Raw genomic sequence first — 24,167 nt, 5'->3', positions numbered from 1 at the left:
CAAGTTTGGCTTAAAAACCACATTTTAAAAAGGAGGCTTTTTTAATTTCAAGTTTAAATGTGAAAAAATCCACCCTCTTGAATTATTAAAACAAAACTTAAATCTTCAAAGGGAAATTTGATAATTTTAAAGTCGAATAAAAACAATCCATGGGTCGGGTACCATAGCAATGAAAGAAGTTCTGAAGTTTCAGCATGAAGCAAGGCCACCCTGGTAAAATGAAAATATATATTTAAAGATCTGATTGAAAAAATGCACAAATAAACGATCAAGTCTTTTCCCTGGCCGAACCAAAAATTATCATTTTGTCTTTTTGCTCTCAAATGGACGGCTATCTAATATCAACGAATTTGCAGATTGTTTTGCCGAGTAAGGCGATCAAGAACGAGCGGATCCTGGAGACGCTGATGTTCCAGGCCAACTCGGGAATGTACCGCATCCAGGAGAGCTACCTTGAAGCGTGCCAGCAGCGCCTTCAGAAGCAGGACTCGCGCTTCAGCGAGTGGGAGTCGTTCGACTACGGCTTATGAGTCGACACATCTCGTCGCATCACGTGTCTAATAATACTGTTTGTGTGTACGCATTACGGCGGCGGACGTCTCTCCGGCAGGTCCGCCTCTTTTCAGGGAGCACGCGGCGCTTGAAAGTGGATGTCACGGAAACCGACCCCCAGCAATCGATAAACTAGCAAAGTGACGGCTGACACAAGCAGGGAGAGCGAAAAGTAATTTTGTCGTCTGATTTGATGGGAATATCGTTGCGATGCCGCAAATGTCGTACCCTTGTTTTAGATCTCAAACGTCGTGGAAGGTTTGTTGTTAAATGGAATTTTTGTATCGGAATTGGAATGTAGGGAGCAAAGCCAAAAAAGAAAGAAATTTATTTTAAATGCAGCATCTTAACGGGGAAAGTGGTAAAAAATTTTAAATATAATATTTACAGACATTTAAAGTATTTTCCTTTACATTTTTAAAAATTAAATATTGTGGTGAGGTCGAGAACATCTAATGTGTTTCATGGAACATTGTAACTATTCAAATTAGATTAAAAGAGTAGATTGAGCTCCCTGCGAGTGGCACTCGTCGCTTCCCGAGACCGAGGTACCAAGAAATAACTCACTGATCATTGAGAGTACGTGTCGGGGCGCGTTATTTTTTATTCTAAATAACTCAGATCGCGGCGCTCGCGGATCGCATTACTGATGTCAGTGGTTCAATGGCTGTGCTATGGTTACTGTTGTGTTAGCCCCCGTTGATAATCTCCATGACAGGCCACGCGCGTACCGTGTAATGATGCATGAGGCAAAATTTGTAATAAAACTGTCCCGAAATTCTCTGTAATCTCCCTAATATCGTTTGCCCACTCGAGCACTTATCGCAGCCGCAGTGGGGGAAGGAAATTTCCTCGCTGGGGTAAACATACAAGATATTTTATATTTAGCAACTTCTCTGTCGGCGAGGAAAAGTCCTTTCGACTCTCATATAGCGTATTATCTAGCGGATCGGTTTCCTTTTTCTTTTGCGCGAGATGACGAATTACCCACAACCACCACCACCACACAGTATTAGTAAATATATATATTTGTTCAAATAAAAAAGAGGAAGAGCTAACTTTCACGTAGAGAGAGAAAATATGGATGAACTACTTATAAGAATTGCTGTTTCTGTGATACCTCCTCAAGAAAAGGTGTTTGCCTCTTATGTCAAGTGTTACACTTTGTGTATGTGTTCGTTGATTTTCGTTTCCAAGCATGCAATATGGGAGAATTTTACACACATAGAAAATGATCGTGAGAAAAACATATAATATGTGCTGCTTTTATTTTTTCCTTTCCGTGCGCGTAGGAGGCACTTTTTGTGAGAGTAAAATATACGATGGTGCGTGTAATTATATACGGGAAAACTATTGTTATGTGGCACACATGCGTATATATACTAATTCGGCATTATCATATATTAAAAGAGCAGAAAAATAAAAACACACACACGATCTCATTATGTTTGTCGTTCACGCTATGTATTCAATTAAACAAAAGCAAACAACACAAATTGAAGATTGAAATATTATATGCAAAATAGGAAGGAAGAGAGAAACAAGGAGTGACATAAATGAGAAAACAATTGTTACTAAATATAGCTGTTAATTGTGATAGTTGTTTAAATGTTAAATTTACTACAAATGCTAGTCAAGTAAGCAAATCCTCACCGTGTTGGAAGGGTAACAAAAATTGAACAAGAGTTATAAATTTTGTAATGGGCCCATCTACTCACTGTAACACATACACACTCACACACAAACACAAAAGAGAACACACTCACTCACTCACATGCTGTAATGTCAAAATGGAGGAGAACAAACCAGGCAGCACCAGCACACAAATAAATTTCCCTTTTCTCTTCACCATATATGCAGAACGATTGTTATACGTGCAACCTTGGTTGAGGTATTCTAGTCCTTTTTTAAACGAGTTGTTAATATCGTCACATTAGACACTGAATTATTTTTCCAAACAATTTCATTTAACTTAATAATGACGTTTATGAAATCGGAAAATTAACAAAATAAAAATTGTTTAATGTAGTTCCATTTTTTTATTATTTATTGGAAATTTAGCCGAAGACATGAAAAGCTTGGGGAAGTTGATACATTTTTATTCATGAAATTACTTTTGCCCTGAAATTTTGTCACAAATTTAAACTTCGAATCACACACTTTTGAGGTGTAAATTCAAACGCCAAATCATTTCTCTAATAAGGAAACCCTGCGGTAAGACCTCCCCAGACATATATTTTTGCTTTGCATCAAATATGAACACTATTTTGATATAAACACGAACCACCAGTCAAAAATTTTCTATCTAGCATTGCTTTCGATTTTACGGACTGGACTTAAAATTCTGAAAATTTTTTCACCAGCTTTTTCCTGACATTGAGCAAACACCTAAATATCGTAAATTATTTTCAAAAATTGATAAATATTCATCATTACAAAATTACCTTTAAATCGTCTTTTATTGCAAGTATTTTTTTAACAAATTTTAAAATGATGCGGTGCTTTAAAGTCATTCTCTGAAAGAACGTGCAGTTTTTTACCTGAATGGAAATATATTAGCGATATCGTTTTCTGTTTTATTTTAATTTTGGTTTACAATAAATAGAAGATTAGTCAACTAGTGAAAGATGCCATTTTTACCAGAGATAGAGTAGAAATAAATTTTTAACTTACGTTTACCCTCTGATGGCAATATTTTTACTTTTAATCTTAGTTGGAAAATTCCACACTTCATCTGGTGAAAGTTTTTTCAAATCTCTTTTGATGCGACTATAGTTCTCGACCCGACTAAAGTAGTGTGTTGCTAAACAAAATTTTCAAAGAGGGAAAATTCCGCTGGTGCTTGTGCTGCCGGGCTAAATTCGAACGACAGAAATCGCTGTGTATATCTTCCGTGAGGAGAGCAAAATGTGCATGTTGAAACTTTGTATACAAGTTGAAGACGAGCAGACGATATTAACCAGCAGCCTTTGTTCTAAATGTAATAATCATTGATCGTTGCACTGCGAGATTGCGAGATGTTTGTGTAGATTAATGAGACGCGCGTTAGAGACGGCTGCGGAGAGACAAAATCCATATTATATATATTGTAATAATTTATTATATATAATATACATATGCACACACATGCAACTGGCTTGGATGATTTGTACTGGGAAAACATGAGGAGATTTTGAACAAGCGAAAACGACGAAAACTGCTCTGCTCGGATGTACACACACGACGAACACTTGTACCATTATGCAGCTGCTAAATAAAAACGAACGGTGGTGAAACAATCGGTGTACGCGCACCTTCATTTCTCGCCGCGCTCCATTAACTCGTTTACCCGCCGGAAGGCACAGCTCCTTTGGTCAACGCTTTTTGTGTTGTGTCTCCGGTACAAATTACGCACAGTCCGCAGCGTTTCGCGGCCGTTGTTATGTGTGTTTGAATAATTCGCTCGTAACTGCGCAGCAATTTATTCATGGGGGGATAAAAAGGGACACACCGGCTTTTTTTCTTTCTTTATCGCATCACTCACAAGCACTTTTGCAAAACCTACCGAGCGGAATTTCAGTGTGCATTGCTAAGTGAGCACTCAAATGAATGACTCTACCCTCAACGTCCTCTCTACGACTCATCAGGATGAAAAATTGAGAGTGGTTCGAGATGCAAAAAATGGCAGAGGGTTTCGAATTTTTGTCAGACACTCACGCTCTTTTCATTGCGACCTTAGTTTGCAATTGGAGATCATTTCAAAGGGATACTCTCCGCGATTTCAATGGGGTTGCATAGTTTTATTTTAAATTACATCGATTTAGGACAATTTTAACACCCCCTAATGATAATTAATTTCATCTGTATTTTCCACCGAATATTGCGCATTTTATTATAAAATTAATTGCTGCTGCAATAAATGTTCTGAAATAAATTAATAAGGATTTTGAATTTTAGATGGTTTCTTTCTGGCCAACTTGGACATCGCTTAATGCAAATCAGCGCATTTTAATTTTAAAATTTAGCCAATTTTTGGAGAAACCTTCATTTTTGTCCAAATTTGAAAATATTTGGTTATTTTCTAAAAGCGAAAAGCACAAGCTTAGCATTATAGTGATATGTAATTTTCCTCCTAAACTGAAAATTTTAACAAAGAAACCTTTGCTCGATTTGCCTTCTCTCATTAGCCTGCATTTAATTATTTTAAATCATGAAAGGTCAATTAAAATTACACCTGAAACTTAATTTAAACTGATAAACATGTTCTTCTTGAATTACCACACAATCAAACAAGGTGTATTTCCGCGTTAAGAATGTGTTTTTTTATTATTGAAAACGCACCAAAAGAACATCATTTTCTCTGTGGGATTTTTTAACTAAAGGAAGAAACTCATCGTTCAGCAAGTTTTTAAAGCAGCTTTCTGAAATGAAACATTTCCTACGAATCCTTCAGTGCATCGAGTAAAATTGAGATTAGTCGATAGGTGTGCAATCCTGAAAGTTGGAAGCCAATATTTGGCTATTGCAATAGTAAAAAAAATATTCGCGTTTTTATATTGAAGTTAAATTTTTACAGAATCAAAGTAAAAAATCCCTCTTTAACTTCAACCCAGTTACACACGTTGTGCCTTGGAGGATGTGTTTTTATAATATATTTCCCTTAAAATGATACTGAACTTCATTTAATAAAACCCGTAATTGACCGTGACAATTTACCTCAAATTTAGTGTTTGATTGGGCTCCCTCCCCCAAGAGCAGAAATCTAGGAGTTGAGAAATTGCAGTTTTAAATAAATCCAATCGCCGGATATTTATTTTAGTCCATAAATATTTTTCAGCTGTTGTCCAAGACGAAAACGTGTGAGTTAAATTTTATTCTTCAATTGCAACCCATTATGATAAATCGATACGGAACGTTTGAGCCATTTGTTAGGTAAATCGCCCCTTTGTGATATTCGATTTTATTTTTATTTGTTTTTGGAAGGTCTATAGCCACTGATTTTATCTGTGCAACCAGTCTACAGCAAAACTTATCCCAACGGCACAATATACTCTCGGAGTGATTTCATTTGATGGGACAGAAGGATAAACCGAACCGACCCTGACCACCCAGTTTACCGGCTAAAATCTAATTGGGCAAGTTTGGTACTCGCTGGCGGCAGTAGGCAGCGAAACGATTCCGAATCGATCAACAATGAACAGCCTCCTATCTCTGCTCTCTGGTAAGCAGGTATTAACCCCGTAATCCCAACTTTCACCGACGCGGCCAATATTAAGCGTGGAAAATGAAAAAAGTTTTATTTTGCAAACACACACACTCCTCATCCGAAAACTTTCGACTCGGCAGAGCAGCGCGCTTCAGTCGGATAAAACGGCTCACTCTGATTTATGTCGACGAGGGGAGCGAGCGTCGTTTCTATAGCGCCAAGTGTGTATACGTTTTTTGTTTCACCTTATATTCGCGCAGGCGGCGCGCATCAATCATGAAAAGCTCGCGGCTGGCTGGAAACAACAAGTGCGCCCCGCTAACTCTCTTTCTAGCCCAAGCACACACTCACACCGCAGCTACGCCTCTGGGATCAGGGAATATATTCTAACTCGCACAAACATGCCCATGTGAGAGGATTAAGAGTCATTTATTTGCATTGAGACTCGTAATTGGCTTGAAGTGCTGTTGGCAGTTTTTGAGTGAGAATTAGCATTACAAAGGGAAGCCTCCGTGTTTACAACGAATTAAAGTCATTTAGTTGCTGTTTATTTTGTCACTGTAACGCTTTATCCATCCAAAATCTAAAATTTCATGAGATTAGTTTATTTTTTACATTCAGAGACGATGACACCACTGGAAATGTTTCATTTCATTTGAAAAGTTTTTCTTCGTGTTCCAGAGCTCTGATGTTTGAAAAAAAATTATAATTCGCCTTCCAATGTTGACTTTTCGCTGGTCATGCCTCAATAATTTTGTTTTGCATTACTTTTCAAACGTATAACTGTTTGCTTTAGATTCCTCGCTTTTCGATTTTGTGGAGTTTATGCAAATTGCTCTGCACAGATGTTGCGCAGGTTGCATAGATTTAAAAAAATTTGACGAGAGCATTAAAACGAACACTGTTCATTTTTCGGATTTTCAACTCCCCATGGAAACATATATAACTAATTAGGCTACTTTTTTCCACAAATCAAAATAATCTTTTATATAGCTTTTTCAGCTTTTTATATTTTCCTGACTAAAAATGAAAAAGATTTTAAAACAAATTGGGATATATTCCCAAGTAGGAAGAGGAAATTTTCCATTTGCTTAGATGGTCAGGAAGTTAAATTTAAAAATTGTGCAAGGAGATCAAAAGCAGAATCAGAGCTGTAAAGAGATATTTTATAAATTGCTGCGGAGGAGACAAACGCAGAGTCAATCGGAAGGGAATGTTTCTAATAATAAGAAAATATTCATCAGTCTGTACCGTTAGTGGGTGTTTCAAAAGCCAGATTTACTGACGAGATTTGGGACTAGCCGAAATTGCAAAACAAACCAGTGCTCCAATTGATTATATTATTGATATATTTTTAAATTTCACTTCCTGAACGTACAAGAAAATGGAAAATTTCCCCTTTAAACTTCTAGGGATATTTCTTCAATTTGTTTTATCGTCTTTTTGCAAACATACCTTTTTAAATTTTATCAACTGCCCTCAGTACACTGACAACTCACTCTCGAGAAAAATGCTGGCATTCCTAACATAAAAGACAAACAACTGACTAAAGTCACCGAACCAGAAGGGAAAAGAGTGGAGTGAGTGAGCTAGCGCATTAAAAGCAAAGTTTTTATTAGATTTAAAAAGAAAAGGAAAGAAAAGTTGTGTGTTCAGATTGAAAAATTCTGCGCCACTCTCTCTGCAGGCGGTGCAGGGCAGCTCGCAAATTGGACGCGCGAGCAGCTGTGTGCGGGAGATCGGCCGGAAAATCGACTGCTGCTGGAAATAAATACACTCGTGTAATGCGCGAATTGGATGGGGGATAAGAAGCTTCGGCGCGTCCGCCGCCCGCGTGGGAGGACAACAGCGTGCCACCGGATAAATATAGCCGAATATATATGTGGTGGGCCGTCGATTCGGTTGAATGAGAGGAGCCGCCGTTTTGAGTATTACGGGCCAACTGTTTTGCGGGCCGGACGGTCAATAAAAGCGTTATGGAAATTAAATGCTTCTCTCCTTGAATTATAATCTACAATATATATGAAATCGAAGAAGTGAATTTTGCTAATTAAATGAAATCAGATTTGAAGAAAATTGAATCATCATCTCAACTATCCTTGAAGAGTTTTATTTTCGAGCTTTAAAGTTGCAAACAAATATCCTCCCCCATTGTTTTAATGACTCATTTTCATATTTTTCAATTAGATCGCTCGAAACTCTTTCATTCTTCATAAATTTATTGTTAAGCCACATTCTTGAAAAAATTTGACTGTTTTTAGTGACTTGTTTTTATTTTGTGTACGGATGACGAACACGACATGGAACACCTTGGAAATATAGCGTTGAAGAATTTGGTGTGCTCGCAGTCTGGTAGGAGCAGCTACGGTGTCTATTTAGAGAACAGTTTCTGAATGGCATTCAATACGTGTGGCTTGGCGGAAGCACAGAATTCTCATTCAAAACATATCGTGAATGGCATTCCCCAGTACCTGGATTGGCAGACAAAGACGGTGTTAATTTCATCCAAAATTCTGTAAACAATTTTTAGAGAACAAAGCCATTTGCGTAGCTGTCGTTCAACTCACAATTCGCGTATGGTTTTATTTGTTTTGACAAAAATTAAAGAAAAATGGATGTCAGAAAAGTGCGAATTGTTTAGTAGTCGTGAATAGAAATTCATTTTTCTTGAGTTATTGATTGATTTATAAGTGACAATACAAAAAAATTAAAAGCTAGTCAAGCCAGTTTGAGGTTCACACGTTCAAGCTAATATTGGATTGTTAAAAAATATTTGATAGTTATGTTGTGTCCCATATTTTTTAAATTTAAAAGTCCAAGATTAATTTTTGTGGTATTCTGATTTAAGTTTTGAAATATCTTCCCTCTGATTTATGAGTTTTCCGGAAGACTTTGTTTAATTTCATTCTTTCAATAATTTGACGAGAGCAAAAAATAAGTAATTTTAGCTGATTAATTCGTTTATTTCGGCTCAGTTAGGTGTTTTTTAACTAATCATTTTTGCAGCATTTCTACTACAGTTCTGCACTCCCTTTCTCGACTATTTGTTTTCTTTATTTTATTGTAGGACTAAAAGAAAGAATAAACAAGCTTTAGAAAAAAACAAAGGAGTATAAAAGTGGGGAAAGATGTGGTTGCGAAAGTTTTCCCGTGCAGGCCTACAAACGCGAGATGGTCGCTTCAGCCCACAAATATTTATATACGGGGATCGCGTTGCACTTCACGGTGCATGGGAAACGGAGATGCGGCGGAGGCGGAGGCGGCCGCGGAGACAGGGCTGGCGGGGGTGAGTGGGGTCGGAAAAGCGTCTGCGGGGCGCGTGCGCCTCGCTTTTCCCATACATTTTTCATGGCTTTTCTTCTCCCTCTCCGGGTCGGCGTTGTGCGCCTGCTTTTCGGCGCCCTCCTTGTTTTGCCTGGGAGAGTGCGATCGCGAGCGAGCAGCCTCTTGGCCCGCTCCAGCCAGCGAGCAGTCGTCGGTCTGTCCGCCCGCCCGCCCGGTCGGCCCCGTCGGCGGTGTAAACTGAACACACAAACACACATCTGCGCACAGCAAAGCGAGTGCATTACAAAATGGATTTGTCGATAGACACTCGAACTGGAGCGCCGTAAGAGTGAGTGAGAGCGAGCGAGTGCGTGCCGCCGGCCGAGGCCATGGGCTGCAAATTGGGCAAGCTGGTCGCCTCGCAGGGGGCCAAGGGGGGCAAGGACGGCCCTCCGGAGCCGCCGGCGCCCGCGCCCCCCGACCCGCGCCTCCCGCTGACCGCCAAGCAAAAGTACAACATTATGGCCTCGTGGAAGGGCATCAGCCGCGCCATGGAGCCCACCGGGGTCTACATGTTTATCAAGTGAGTCGCAGCCGTCGCCGCCGGGGCCCCCAGGGCCCTCTCCCTCCACCCTCGCCCTGGGGCTCGCTTGCATTTGCATATCGATGCAAGCGGACGAGTTCACTTTTCACGCCTGCCGCTGCTGCTACTGCTGTTGCTGAATGGCCTGTTTTCGCCTGATCGCCTGCCCGATCCCAGTTTTTAATTCAACAGCTATCAGCTGCTGTTTGCTTTCTTTCCAGCAAACTAGTTTTTATTCATATATTATTATTTGTATTGCGATTCCGTCGATGAAATCTAGCACCACTAATAAAAACCTCGAAAGCCAGATGTTGCTGCTGCTGCGTCATTTGTTGTTTGCATTAGATGAGGTCCGAGATACTTATTTGCGTTTAGATAAATACTACATGATATCTATGTGACAGCTTTTTTATTTATCAGCGTATATTTCTGTCTGTTTAACTCGTAAAATGTATAATATATTTCCTTGGAGGCAGCAAACTCTCGGAACGTTTAAAAGTAGCATTCGCGTGAATTTTTCTTTCAAAAGCATTGCTATTTGAAAAGTTAGTTATCTCTTTCGTGGAGGTGTTAGTGACCAAACCACAATGCGGCCTGCCTTTTCTACTCTTTTATTCATGAAGAAGGTAAAAGGCTTTTTTATTTTTAGATGGAATTCGAACGAATGTGTTAACAATTTCAAATGTATGTTTCCTTTTACCACAATAAATCGCAGTTTTGAAACGGATGATTTTTTTTTAAAAAAAAACGCTTACGCCGCATTTTTACTGCGCAAACAACATGTGAATTTGTATTTAATACAAATTTATTTGACTTGTTTGCAATGAAAAGCGTTAAATATTTACGGCGTACCACGGTAAAAATTATCAGCTTTGATAAAATTCATTAAAAACATCGATTCGTGCCTCCGTTTATTTTCGTCCAGCAAAAGTTACAATTATACACAGCGTGGCTGCGACAAAACAACAAACACGGCACGAAATTATTACTCAGCTTGCCGCCATAAATATCTATTTTTACCGCTCAGTGGACAGAATCGTTAAATTCAATTCTAAAGAGCTTTTTCACCAAAGCTTTCCCCGAATTTCAACATAAATAGAAAAAACTCGCATGTTCAGTAGACGAACTGCGGGATGCCGTATGTTAGTAATAATAAGAGAAAAAGTCGTTTAGACGTGTGCTATCGCGAAAGGTCTTGCCATTTGCCGCGGAGGTTTATCTACGGCGGCGTTAGGCGAAAAGGTCAGCAGCCGGCCAAACACAAACAATGGGCTGCAGCAAGCACACACACAGACTCACGGAGGCCGTGCTGCAAACGCCGAATTATTGATTGCGTGCGTGTTTTCAGGTTGTTCGAGGAGCACGCGGAGCTGCTCGATCTATTCACCAAGTTCGCCGAACTGCGGACCAAAGAGGAGCAGCAGGGTTCGCTCGAGCTGGCTGAGCACGCGACCAAGGTGATGAGCACCCTGGACGAGGCGATACGCACGCTCGACTCGCTCGACCAGACCATTCAATATCTGCACGCGGTCGGCGCCGTGCACCGACGCTTGCCTGGATTCCAAAAGGAGTATTTTGAGGTACCGAGTTCCACTCTGTTTAGACCCCTGAGCAGCTACCCGAGCGAGTTCCCTTCACACTTTTTACAATAGCCGAATATTGAGGACCCATTTGGATGCGTCAGGTTCTCAAGGGCTGCTCCGGAGGGAAATCGGAAAATTTAAATTGCAAAAAAGGCCGTTGTGGAGGTGGAGCAGCTCAATGGGGTTTGGATTTATTTTGAATGCATTGAAAGTTAGTGGAAACTACAAAACAAGGGAGGGCTTCAAAGCAAATTCAATCAAAAATTGTGCGTCTCTATTTTCTGCCAAATGTACTGCCACAAATATTATATTTTTTAACATTTTACGTTCCCGAAATTGATGTATCAAAATGAAGCTCAACTTCAATACATAAATTTAAGACAACCGTCACCCTTGTCCTCTCTCTGGGTAGATGTGTCGCTGTGAATCTTTTCTCAACAGCCGAGGGTTTCAGTGTGTGAAGGGCGGCGTGTGCGTCGTGAACCCGTTCTCACGCTCAAATTGGCATTTCGCATGCAACACACGACGAATTGCATTGGGCACTACTCATGGTGGTGGAAAGCGGGTGGGCAGTGCTTCGTTATTTATGACCCCTTCATTAAGTTGTAAAACAAATTAGAACGCGCCGGGACGCAATTCTGCGAGCGAGAACTATCCTCCCAATTACAGACCTGCGTCTTTTTCGCAGACTGTTGTTTGCCGTCGTTGATTTACGGTGGGGGACGCCTCATAAAACACGCGATTTGATGTTGCGCGACGTTAGACGCAGCTTGGATTTAATTTGGAGAATTGGCCTCGCACTGTTGGGGGAGCGGCAGATTTTTATGGCATGCCGTATGATCCGTTTTGATTAATGACCTTTTGAGGAGGAGCTGCAAAGAGGGCAGCTCGGCTGACTCGCATTTGAATGAAACATGACTTGTGTTTAGTGTATGTCTTTAAAAGCAGCAATTAATATCTGCGTGCGAAAGTTTATGGAGGTAATATATATAAAGGGGGATTCTCGATATCCCGCAGCCATAACAAAATACTTGCAACACGCTATTTTTTTATGATTGAAATTCGTGCTAGTTCATAAGGCAATATTGAACTTAACAAACTTCCTCAGAAAGACAACGGCATTTTCCACCAAATCTCGGCTTCAAAGCGTTGATTAACAAAAGCTGCACACACACTGTTCGACTCGTTATAATAGCCTCCCTCAGATATCCGCAGTTTAAGGGTGTTAACCCCTTTTCAATCCCACCTAAGGTAGTAGAAATACAGTTTTCATACTTTGGAAGCAATTGACACGGATATATTTAAAAAAGGAAAATCGAGCAGAACATATTAGTTCGAAAATTCCTCGAATAACATTATGATTTACAAGATATTATAAGCTCCAAAATAATTAGGTGATCTCTCATTTATCCTAAAATTTGTACAACAAATTGGAAGTTTTCTGGTTATTCTATAAAAGGACATTTTAACAAATTTTTCCATTCCTGCGGTGTTTTTTGCGATTGACAAGAAAATGTCTAACTTATCAAAATGATTTAAAACCCTATTGATTTATTTATGAGAACAACTGCAACAAATTGAAAATGTATTTCCACAGTTAAAACGCTACATTTTATGCTCACGTCAAAACAAAAATTTCCGACTGGCAGGACACACACCGTGCCAAATAACATCTTGTTAAAAAGTGACGCAATTGCGTTAAAATTATTTGTGTTTAGACCGTGTAGTGTGGTGCCTGCTATTTATTTTCCGCTCGGCGGGCCGACGTGACGGCCGACTAACACGGTAGTGCTAAGTGATCATTGCAAATAACAGGCGCGGTCGCTTAAATCAGTGTCGTGTGGGGGCCAAAAAGCAAGAGCAAGCAAGCTGGTTTTACGGCTCTCGCTGCTCTTCTTCGTGGTAATATCGGCGAAAAGGAGCTGGAAGAGCGGCGCGTGCATCAACGCAAAGCAAACAAATGTGGCGCTCAGATGAAGTTTTTATGTCGCACACGCGCGATTCGGCGGCCGGCGGCGGCGTGATCGGAGAGTGGCTCTTTAATAAGCGTCCCACGCCATTTGATCTCGCGAAATACGCGTAGGCGTGCCGTTTTATACGGACATCTCAAAAGGAGAAGCGGCAGCTTCCAAAGGCTTTTCATTCACCGCAAGTCCGCAAGGGTTCCCTGCGGGCGGCATGAATAATCCTTATTTTGGAAATCGACCAACTCCTCATGCTCACTGTTTCGACCGGGCAGAACAAATAACGGATTCGGACAGTATCGACCAAAATGCAGTCCTTTTAAAGAGGAATGTTCCATCCCTATAAATTCATGAACACGTTGCTTTCAAAATTAGCAAAATCACAAACACACCTGCACTCAAAACAATTCAGAGTTTAAAAAATTATTTTTTTTAAATGTTTTAAATTTCTGTCATGCTTTTTTGTTTCGACCAGATGTCACATATTGTGAAATATAGACATTAGACAAACCAACAATGTTAAGTTTATTATAATAAGCTGCAAAAATTGAACATTAAAATCTTGAGATGGAATCAGCCCTAATTGCGAGCTAACTTCCCAATTGTGCTTCACCGAAGAGCTTTTATTCATATTTTTACTACTTTCAAATATCACAAATTTTTTATATTCTTTCCGGGCTGGAGACATTTTGTAAAACCTTGGCCACACAATTTTCAATCTTGGGACTTATACAATGGCAATCTAAGATGCAGGAATGTTTGCTGTTAGTTTATTTTTTAGTTTTAAAATTTTCATGATATTTATTGTGGCCAAAGATATATTTAATATGGGGATTCGAAACAAATTACATATTTTGCAAAATTAGAGAAAGAGAAAAAATATTTCTTAATGAATCTTTGAAGCTAAAATGTTGCAAAAGCTTCTTTCGCGAAGTCTTGAAAACTTTCGTTCCACCTGCAGAAGCCTTTGCTGTCACTTTGTGCCGAAAAAGACAAGAGCAGATTTATTGTGCAGACACTAATTGATATTTTGGCGGTGGGCATTCTCATGTGGCGCACGTTGCGAAAGAGAAGTTGGTGTGTGTGTGCGAGGCATGAGGCAAGACGACGCCGGCTGCCTGCCTTTTGTCTCTTTATTGGGGAATACACTCGAGGCCTTTGCTGCGAAATTCCCTTTTCGCGCATTGTTCAGTCGCGCGGCTTTGTGCGCGCGCCCGAGAAAATACGCGGCGGTGAGAAACACACGGAAGAAATAAAAAATGTGTGCCAAGAGAGAAATAGTGTCAACAAGCTGGCAGGCAGGGCAGGCAGGGCAGGCAACCCTCAGCGAGTGGGGCGCGAGGTCCCGCGTGTCATGTGTGTTTGTGGCGTATGCGTCATCGATTTTGTTTCCCTGTACACGTCGCTTCATATTTGCATTATGCTGATGGAGTCTGCCGCTCTCTCACAGTCCGCTGCCGCCACTGCTGCTGCCGGGAAATGGGAAAATAACCGCAGCTAAACGATGTCTGTCTGATACAGCTGCAGCCCGATCGACTAACCAACACCACTTTCCTTTGCACCCGAAACCAAGTGCAAATATAATCGATCCGCGTCCTCGACAGCCTCCTTTCGAACTGCCTCAACGTGCAAAGGAAGGAGGCGGAAATGTGTTACGATATTGGATTTTATATTTCCGTTTGTAATCTTTAAATAATACTCCTTTTACGGACGAATTTACTGAATATTTTACTGGCATTAGATCAAAAAAAGTTTTTTTTTTAAGAGGAAAATAAATCATGAATTTTTGAACCAAAAGACAAATCTAACAGCTTAAATTGATTTCCACCTTAACACATTCAATCTTAAAGAAACGCTACGGAAGATTCTACGTTTCGAAATTTAGCGATTTCACTGTATTCGTGTAGCCTAGCGTGAATCGAGTACGGTGGACGATATTTTTAGTGACTTACGGAGCTTTAAAAATTAAGAAAAAAGGTAATACAGTACACACACAGGTTAATAATTTTAATTTAAGAAAAACTGAAGGGCTCTACTTTTTGTGGAAAATTAATTCTGGACGATTAGTCATTAGTGAAAATTGTATGAGGAAAAATTACATAACTCGTTCTGATGCTGTGCAGCAGCTGTTTCCGCCTCTTCAGCAGTACTTTCAACCTCCAAAACAAAATTCATAACCGCAGTGTCAGCTGCAGCTTCATTTTTAAATCGATATTATGGCGCCTTCTCGCATCTACTTTCTTAATAACTAGTTTTGCATTAAACCTGTATCGCCAGGTGGCAGTACAAAGGTGTGCGACAAGCAGTGCACCCTTACTGCACCTTCTCCCCCACTGCACCTTAAGCCTCGCACGACAGCAGTCGCAACACAATATTCATTATAAGGATTTGTCTTCTTAGGAGTTCCAAAACTCGCTAACACCACATAATTAAAATAAAACGCAAAAAATTATGTTGTTGAATGTTTCGATAATTTCCGCACTGACAGTGTGCCTTAAAGGGGATTGATACTGCAAATACCCGGAAAACCCTTGTTAACAATGCATAAAACTAATCCACAAGGATTATGTTAAGCCAAAATTGACCTACGTATATCATTGTAAATGTTTAGGAAAAGTTAGCATGCTTTTTAAATGGTCAGGTATGTCTCCCTTGAAATCTTATTGTTTATTTTATTTCCCAAAAAACAGTTCCCCAAAAAGAATCACACAACCGTTGGATAGATCACGACGAGATGAATCAAAATCTGCTAAAAAAATAATATATGGTCAAGTACTGGAAATTTTAGAGAATATTTGCAAAATTTGAATTTGAACTGTATCAAGGTCCTCTTTAAATTATTTCACATTTTAGTTAGAACTTATTTTTTTAAAAACTTCTTATCGTAGCTAACAATTATAATTATTTTCAATTGTTGCCTTATAACAATCCACTTTATGGTGCCAAATATCCCAAATTGAATGAACTTATTGATTTGCAAAAGAACAAACGACCAATCGGTTTTAAAAGTGTCGTCATTGCTTGTAATGAATGCCGTGCCCCGCATTGCCTTTTTGTCATCCGCCAACTGTTGAATGCATTATTAATCGACATTAGCACAACAGATTAATCATGTTAATGAAGCCTCGCTTTCGTAATTTGCGAGAAAGCATACACATGCAAGCCCCGAAAGAGAGACACTCATTAAGCAGTTTATGGAAAGTGACCGCTTAGCGGAAGATCCAATTTCGAGCACTATACCAAATGCGACTGAAATTCCCACCCCCTCTCCACTGCGGCTTTGGCCGCGGACCAAAGGCGGAATTCCAGCGACAGCGTCAGAGAACAGGTGCCGCGGGCACGAACCACGATAATTTATGTTTGATGTGGTGTGTATAATTAAATTGAAAAATGGGTTGGCGGCTGGGGCGGACGGAGCGAAACTGGGCATTTATTGTTGTTATTGCTCACAATACGGAAGAGAGGACGATTTATGAGCTGTAAACAAGTTGACATTTATTTGATCGACTGATGAGCATAATGGGGCTGGGAAAATATTCGCCTGCGAAGTAAACAGCTTGCCTGCAAATAACTTATTCAAATTAATCCTAAAATGCTGCTGGAGGCGCTGAGCGCGGTGAGTTCAGCAGCCCCTCAAGCGGCTCATGAACCGGGCCGCCGGTGGTGAAATTTGAATAATGGCGCTGGCGAAGCGTCTTCAAAGCGAGTGTTATCGTCAAAACAGACGATTATACGAGGGAGCGAGTGCGATGGAAGGGAAAAGGGAATTTTCTTCCGATTGAATGATACATTCCACCAGATGGCTCATACGCCGGCACTGATTCCCGAGCAGAAGGCTCCGTAACGGGCCACAAGGGGACGAGGCAACCCTAGGCGAGAAGTAATTGATTACCGCAACTTATTGAAAGTTGGCCCGCATTGTCACAGCTCCAGCGCAGATTTCTATTCCGTTGCGGTCGCTCTCATGTTTCTTTCATATCGCAGATGGGCGCCACCACTGTTTATATTACACATTCTAGCCCTCAAAGAGTCACGTCTGTTTTGCTTTGGGGACGCCCGGCAAAAAAAAATCATATGCCTGAGGTGCTTGAAAATCAAAGCGGAGCGAGAGACGCACGCGGGGATCAAAAATAACTCATCGCACGCTCTGACAGAATCCCCCAACCTCCCTTCCTCCCCCGCAAAGGGTGTTTGTATGTCACAGTTACAGCGAGCGCGAGTTTTATTCCCGACAGCCGCGATGCCGCCGCATTCCATCAAAATAATTTATTCCGAAAAGAACAAAGCGGACGAGCGGTTCAAATTTAGCCTGGGGACGAGTTTTTCCGCTGCGCGCGCGTGCGGACGAGGGTTTAATTTGATGAAAATTACATTCAGGATTACGCAAATGCAAAAAAGGCTCCTTTGTGCGTTCGCCGAGGGTGTCGAGTTAATTGGTTTTCCTTATTTAAGGAGAGGTAGCTGAGGAGGGCTGCTATTATGTTATGCAAACCTCGGCGCTATTGGATCAACTTAACTATTCCACCAGCTTGAGTATGGAGAGTGTCCTGCATTTTAAGTTTTCGAGGCACCATGTTTTATTCAATGGGATATGGGCCGGAATGCAAAGGCTTGGCAAAGACCATCAATCTTCTTTGCTGTTGCTCTTTTGAGATGAATCCAACTCCTAGCCAAATGAAAGGTCGAAATTTTATTTCATTTCCATCACGTTTTCACTTACAAGGAACATGTTTAGATGCAAACTTTGTAGAAAATGGCGAAATATTTGAAAGTATGCCAGTTTTAATGATATATGTAGCTTTGAGATTTCTATTTGAAATTTTTTCCGTAAGAAACAAATCCAAACAGGAGGTAATACTAGAAATGTTTTAAACCATAATTATTAGCCATTGTTAGCTTTCTGTCGGAATTTAAAAATAATCGATCCTTTGATTTATTTGTCTCATCAAATAATATATTTAAACCAAATTCATCTTACTCAACCCGCAGATGCTATACATATTTTAATAATGGTCTATTTAAAAAAATAACTCCTTGGCTATACTGAACCCGATTTACATCACGACATACTTAGTTAATTTTTACCCAGCAGAATAATTTATCTAACAGTAAAAAATCGATATTGCAGAGCCTCATATTTTTATGTGTCTTCTATTTTTGGGGCAGGGCAATGAATATCTTATGACGGGTCCTCGTCATAAACTGCTTTTTACTCTTTGCCCCTTCAATCCCCGTAAAAACTTTTTCTGCTCGAATTGATCCCCAAACTCATTTATTAACCAAGGAGAAGGCTCTTCATTTCCTAGAACAATGCCAAGTTGCTAATCTTCCTCGTGGGAGCGTCAGCCGGGCTCGCTAAATAAATAACCAGCTGCTGCTTTTCTTGCACCTCTTCCCCGACAAAAAGCGCCTTGACCTTTTCCCGCGGCGGAGCTAGGCAGCCACCACCATTTCCGGCAATCACTCAATCTTTCACCACTAACTGACTCGCTCTTAACTCTTCACTCTTTTCTATGTTCGCAGCGGATAGAGCGGCCGTTCCTGGACGCAGTCAAGACCACACTGGGTGATCGCTACACGGATAACGTGGACGTGATTTATCAAACAACAATCAAATTCATCATCAGCACGCTGCTGGAGGGCTTTGAGTTGGGTGCGACGAACCCAGAACTGGCGAATTCGTACGTGGACTACAGCGCGTCGTGAGGGGCGCCGACGCCAGACTTGAAGTGCTCGTTTGTTATCACATGCAATAAAATCAAAAACGCGATCTTTCGAGTGTGGGTGTTTGTGCGGCCGAGGATGTTCTGCTGCGGCACGTCTCTCTCATGTGTGTGTTGGTGTGAATCGTGTAACCTATCGCATACGCATTCATGTAAAATGTGTGAGTCTCGAGAAAGTCGGACGCAACTGTACTGTGTGCACGTAGACCAGCGCTCCGACGAGTAGGATCGCACTCTCCCTCTTTTTTCTCTCTCGAACCGTGCGCTGACTGCAACGGCCCTGCTGCAACCGAGGGCACACTTAGCTAAAGGATCGTTTTATCCCCCTTTTCGGTGGCCCGGGTGAAGAGGCATCGGTGGTTTACTGGGAAGCCAAAATATCCGGCAGGCTCGAGGAGTCCAAACATTTATTCTCGGCAGTCGAGAGGGTGAGGCGTAGTGTAACAGATAGTTTTTCTTTTTTAATTTAAAATGTGAGGTGACTATTCCGCCGGAATATCCGTTGAAAACATTGCATCTCGGGTCAAAAAGTTGGGAGGCGACCGTTAAAACCGGTGAAACTTCCATTAGCCCCTATTTGGGAGGTCGTAATTCACAAAAGTTTGGATTTCTCTCCACCTTAAGCCGCCGCGGAAAGCGATAAAACACTGTCCACATTCCGCCCTTGCCGCGCGCACTTAGCGGTCCCCGAAAGACCAGTAGCCAAGCAAACCTCACGTAAAACGACTGAGCTTAAATTTACAATGCTTGTAAAAAGTAATAATTAATAATGCCAAGCTGTTTTAAAAAGAGCCAGAGTTGGTCGAGAATGTGCGCGCTCCCTCGCCACAAAACTTATCAGCGAAATTATCGATTTTCGCCCCCTGAGGTGGATGCAAAGTGTATGTGCGAGCCGAGCGGTTTCTAAATTTGTCCCCGCAGACACGAAGGCGAGGTGAGTGAGCGCTCGCGAGTGCCGCTGCGACAAACGCAAACTCTCGTTCGCGCGCCCGGACCGACGGAAATTTGATTTGCCCGCCTTTCACACTCGGAATGCCGGCTCAAAAATTGAAAACGTGTTCTCTCTCTCACTGCGCTGGAATTTCCTCCATTTGTGCGAACGCGAACGGCTGCTAGCCGGCGGTGGTTAGACAACCCGCTCGACCCGGATGCGGTGCGTGGTGCATATCTCTGCTGAAAGTTTGCATAGTTGTTCTCGTGTACACGCAATGTGAGCAGTCCGAATCTGCTGGTTTGGTTTCACAAGCCTGAAAATTTGAATTGTTGAATTGTTTTTTCCTCGATTGAAACAACGGTTGGGATGAGGTAAAATCCATATTTATGAGGGGAATGTGCGTGGTAAACTTTTATTATTACGTATACGTTTTGACTACAAGCAACTTCTCTGGACTCCGTGTAGCCTGTCGTTTTTAAAGTTCAGCAGTAATCGAATTTTTCTCAGTCACCGAATGCGAGTTGAACAGAGTTTTACAAAAGTGGCAAATTATTTCTAAATTTATTCAAAATACAGTTTTTGTTTAATTTAATTAAAATTTAAAAAAAAGATTTGATATTTCTCGTGGCTCTTTTATAATTCATAAATTTAAAAAAAAATTGAACATGAAATTATAATTTTATTCCCTTGAAGCTCTATAATAGCTCTAATTTCATCGAAATTAAAATCATCTCTTGTAATTTTATTCCCGTCGTTGAAAAGTGCACAAATTAACCACAAACTTGAACATAGCATCTTTAGAGTTTCCTTTTGAAAAAGACTGAAACCAGCTTTGAATTTGCGCAAAAGTGTCTAAAAGAAGCCATATTTCATTTTAGCTGAATATAGTCCAGTCATTAGCACTTCCAGCTGCTAATCGAGAGTGAAGCGTTTTAGTGCCTATTCACAAATTATTTCCGAGCTGTGCAGTCTGAAGAGAGGCTTTCATACGGCTTACCTCTCTCTCACACTTTCTCCAAAAGAGCCGTTCGAGCAAAACTTCGGCGTGCAGCTGGAAATCTTCCAAACCCTAAATTCGTTAAACGCGCTCAAAACTCGAAGCGGCAATTTCCGCTTTAGCAGTAGATCAATTTCCAGCGTCAAAAGGCTAAATCGCATTTCGCGCGAAGAATGGAAATCCGCACTCGCCGCAATTAGAGAGAAAGGTAAACTCGTTAGGCGAGGGTCGGCGCTGTTTTCCGTCGCATCTCTGGCTGCTTTTTAAAGGCTGAAACTAAACCTCAAATAAATGCCTTAAAACGACGAAGCTGTTAAAACTAATCACCCCCGAAATCTGTGCCGCCCATTAAAATGCTAAACACCTGCCAGCGCGCGCGGCTACAGCGGACTAATTAATCGGGGCGGCTGGCTTCGAGGGTGCGAGTTCGCGGTGAGCGATGCACCCCCAACCAACCCCCATCCCTGGGGGGTGAGGTGGGGGCGCGGGCTGATTGATGCAGGTGCCGTTGTTGCAGTGGAAGCGCTGCGGGCTTGCCTACTAATTATTCAATTAGTGAGAAAATCAATCCTGTGCGGCGGTGGAAAGGCACTTTGTGATGCTCTCGCTAATCTGCGCGCAATTATCGCCCACGCGCGCGCGTTTGTGTGTGCACACACACTCACACATGTCCGATATGAGTGTTTGTTGGGCCAAGCTGGCAGTCAAAGGAGCCGCTAGTCGCGTCCCATGCGCCCAAGGAAGAAAGTTGGCAAAGTTTGTGCCGCCGGAAACTTTTTGCGCGCGCCGACCGTGTAATTAGGGTTGCTTCTTGCGCGCCACAGCCGCCCGCGAAGATTAATTAAACGTACTTTCAATTTGCTCTGCTGACAGGGAGAGACTTGGCCGCTCTGATCGCCTCCTGGACCGAAACGCTCGTTCTTATCTGTGACGAGTGCGCTTTATGCCAGCAATTTGCAAGATTGAGGATCGCTCAACCGAGAAGAGAACCCAAAAGTTTCCGCCGTCCTGGTTTTTATTTCCAATCCAGCAGTAAAAATACATCTTTATCTCGATCTTCGGCAATACGAAAACTGGAAAAAATAGCAGCGAAATGGCGTCATAAAGAAGAATTTCTGTCCAAAATTGTCGATCCATCGCAGACAATCATGATTGAGGCGTCTGCTGTTCATCAAGTCATCAGCGGCAGCTTTTTCTCGTCGGATCTATAAAACGTTATGAAGCGGCGGCAAAAGCGTAATTTACGATCACGACTTTAGCTGTCGGGCGAGAAATTTGATGCAGGCAACTGCGATTAGGAAAATATTTGCGCAGCCCGCTCTCTCCCTGTTAGAATAGCACTTTGCATTTCATTGTACGAGTTGATTATGTCGGCGTGTCTGCTCCATTTCTCTCAGGCAGCCGGATGAAATTCACCAGGCAAAAATAATACACGTGTGGCAATCAATCGATGCTGCTGCGGCGGCAGCGGCGGTTGCTCGGCCGAGAGGGCAAAAAGAAGGAAAAGCGAGACCGGCGCAGCCGGTGAGCCGTTTTTATGTCCCTGTAGATGCGCTCGGAGATGTGGTAATTATCGCGTGGGGCTGTATATTCGTGCATTTAGCAGATTGGATGAGAGAGCATTCGTTTAGTTGCGAAAAGTAAATGCACAAGTGAACTTCAGGCGTTTCAAGCACATTGATTTTGTTACGTTTAATTTGGGGTAGGTTGTGGATTTTGGGTTATAGACTGGGAACACTTGCGTGCTATAGATTTATTTTGATATGTTGACAGATGCGTCCTTGACCAATTTCTAGTATGAGACCAAATTTTAAATTAAGCCACGTGGAATTGCTTTTTTGTCGATCGTTTCAGACTGTTTCTTGAGCGTGTTAAAATCTTAGAGGTCAAAACCGATTGAAACGCTTTTTCTACCTGCACTGTACCGCACAGGGCTTTTCTCGCATGAGGTCACAGGCCGTTGTGGATATTTGAACAATTTTTGTGATACTTACTGACATCTCATCGACGGCATTCGTGCGTCAGCTAATGGAGGTATAATATATGTAGTTGATTTATGACGGAGAGAGCAAAAGCAGGTGTATCAGATAGCAGCAGCCTTGTACGTAAGCCACACAGTATGTACTACACACTTATGCCTGCACGTAGAGGTGATAGCTCCGTTCGTGTCGCGCAGGTTGCATAAAAATGTCCAGCAAAAAAATAACAGACCCATCCAACGGTGACCAGCAGCATCAGTGAGCCCCTCGACGGGCACGAGAACCATTTTTGTACGCAACAAATAAAGTGGAACCTAAGTGTACTAATCGTATGTAAGAAGTATGTAAACGAGTGCAGACTCTCCGTAAAAAGTGGTGGATCAAGCGTAAATACATTTAACGTGTGCGTTTTCCGGTTTGGCTCCCTTCAATCAGACGGGGATCAAATCTCAATTTATTTTTGATCGAGCAAACAACCGAGGGAGCTGGAAACCAATTAACGAGAGAAGCTTGTGCACTCGTCCCTGGGGCGGTCGGTGCGTTCCGTGTTGAAAACGACGACCCGCAGTTGATGTTTATAGATCACCACGCACATACACACTCACGGCGTGTATACCTTTTAGAGCGGCGAATTCGTTGATTCACCTTGTATTCAATTAACACAATTATTTCCGTGTCGTTTTGTACAGAGGACAAGTGTATGCCGTGTGAAGAAAATGTATCATATAATAGTCGATCTCTGTTCGATCAGGGTGTGTGACACAGCAAGGGGCGGCGAGCGATAGCACAATTGCGTTGAGAACGTGTATAGACGTTGTTTATTAGCCTTGTAGCGTTCGTTTGTTATGACGGGAAATGACGCTTCAAAACAAGCGAGTCTTAATAAATATTGGTAGGGAACCTGATTTCCATCACCGCGATTAGAGTCAATTAATTATGTAACGAGCAGCTGATAACTAACGATATAGACTTAATTGTATAAACTGTAAAGTGAGGCAGGCAGATATGCCTTAATTAAGACTCTAGGTTTGTTTTGAGCACGATTTTCCTTGGTCATATTCCGTGATTTCACTGTAACCACTTTTCGTTTGGTTCGCGTAGTTCGCGCTTGTTCTGTTGGCGGATCTCAGATTTTATGTTACGTGGCTACAGTTGTAACGTATAAGGTTGTCGTTATTTTTACTTCGTGTACGTACAATAATTATCATATTGATCACCATGTATTGAGAACCTGTTTATGCTTTTAGTGATGGAAAATTGTTGATTGGTTGCTTCTTGTGTAACGGAGAGGAAATAAAGAAACAAAATAAAATCACTTCAGTCTTTTATTTTACTCAAGGAAATGATAACAAACAAGTGCATCCCAACTGAAAGTACTTAGTAGCAGTTACAACATTTAAAAA

At 41.5% G+C, this 24,167-nt stretch overlaps 2 protein-coding genes across 3 annotated transcripts in view; both read left to right on the top strand.

The window, feature by feature from the left end:
* The window catches only part of rsh (radish), a 69,751-nt gene extending 67,466 nt beyond the window's left edge, over positions 1–2,285 (top strand). For both annotated transcript variants that reach the window (XM_065488438.1, XM_065488437.1), the window contains one exon: positions 357–2,285. In XM_065488438.1, the coding sequence (XP_065344510.1) occupies positions 357–530 (174 nt within the window). In that variant the 3' untranslated portion in view covers positions 531–2,285. The remainder of the gene's footprint in view (positions 1–356) is intronic.
* Positions 2,286–9,142: 6,857 nt separating this feature from the next.
* LOC135942551 (neuroglobin-like) lies at positions 9,143–24,079 on the top strand. The gene is made up of 3 exons (XM_065488711.1): positions 9,143–9,584; positions 10,933–11,164; positions 18,655–24,079. Exons 1-3 carry the CDS (start codon positions 9,391–9,393, stop codon positions 18,835–18,837), a joined length of 609 nt encoding a protein of 202 aa, XP_065344783.1. The 5' UTR covers positions 9,143–9,390; the 3' UTR covers positions 18,838–24,079.
* The last annotated feature ends 88 nt before the right edge of the window (positions 24,080–24,167 follow it).

The sequence above is a fragment of the Cloeon dipterum genome, chromosome 4, assembly GCF_949628265.1.
Source record: "Cloeon dipterum chromosome 4, ieCloDipt1.1, whole genome shotgun sequence".
In the NCBI taxonomy this organism is placed as follows: domain Eukaryota; kingdom Metazoa; phylum Arthropoda; class Insecta; order Ephemeroptera; family Baetidae; genus Cloeon; species Cloeon dipterum.
The sequence above is the reverse complement of the archived record's forward strand: the minus strand, read 5'-3'. Positions and strand labels throughout refer to the sequence as shown.

Coding starts and splice junctions, on each gene's coding strand:
- LOC135942551 (XM_065488711.1), top strand. CDS start 9,391: ATGGGCTGCAAATTGGGCAAGCTGGTCGCCTCGCAGGGGGCCAAGGGG. Junction 9,585..10,932: donor GGGGTCTACATGTTTATCAA/GTGAGTCGCAGC, acceptor GCGTGTTTTCAG/GTTGTTCGAGGAGCACGCGG. Junction 11,165..18,654: donor TCCAAAAGGAGTATTTTGAG/GTACCGAGTTCC, acceptor CTATGTTCGCAG/CGGATAGAGCGGCCGTTCCT.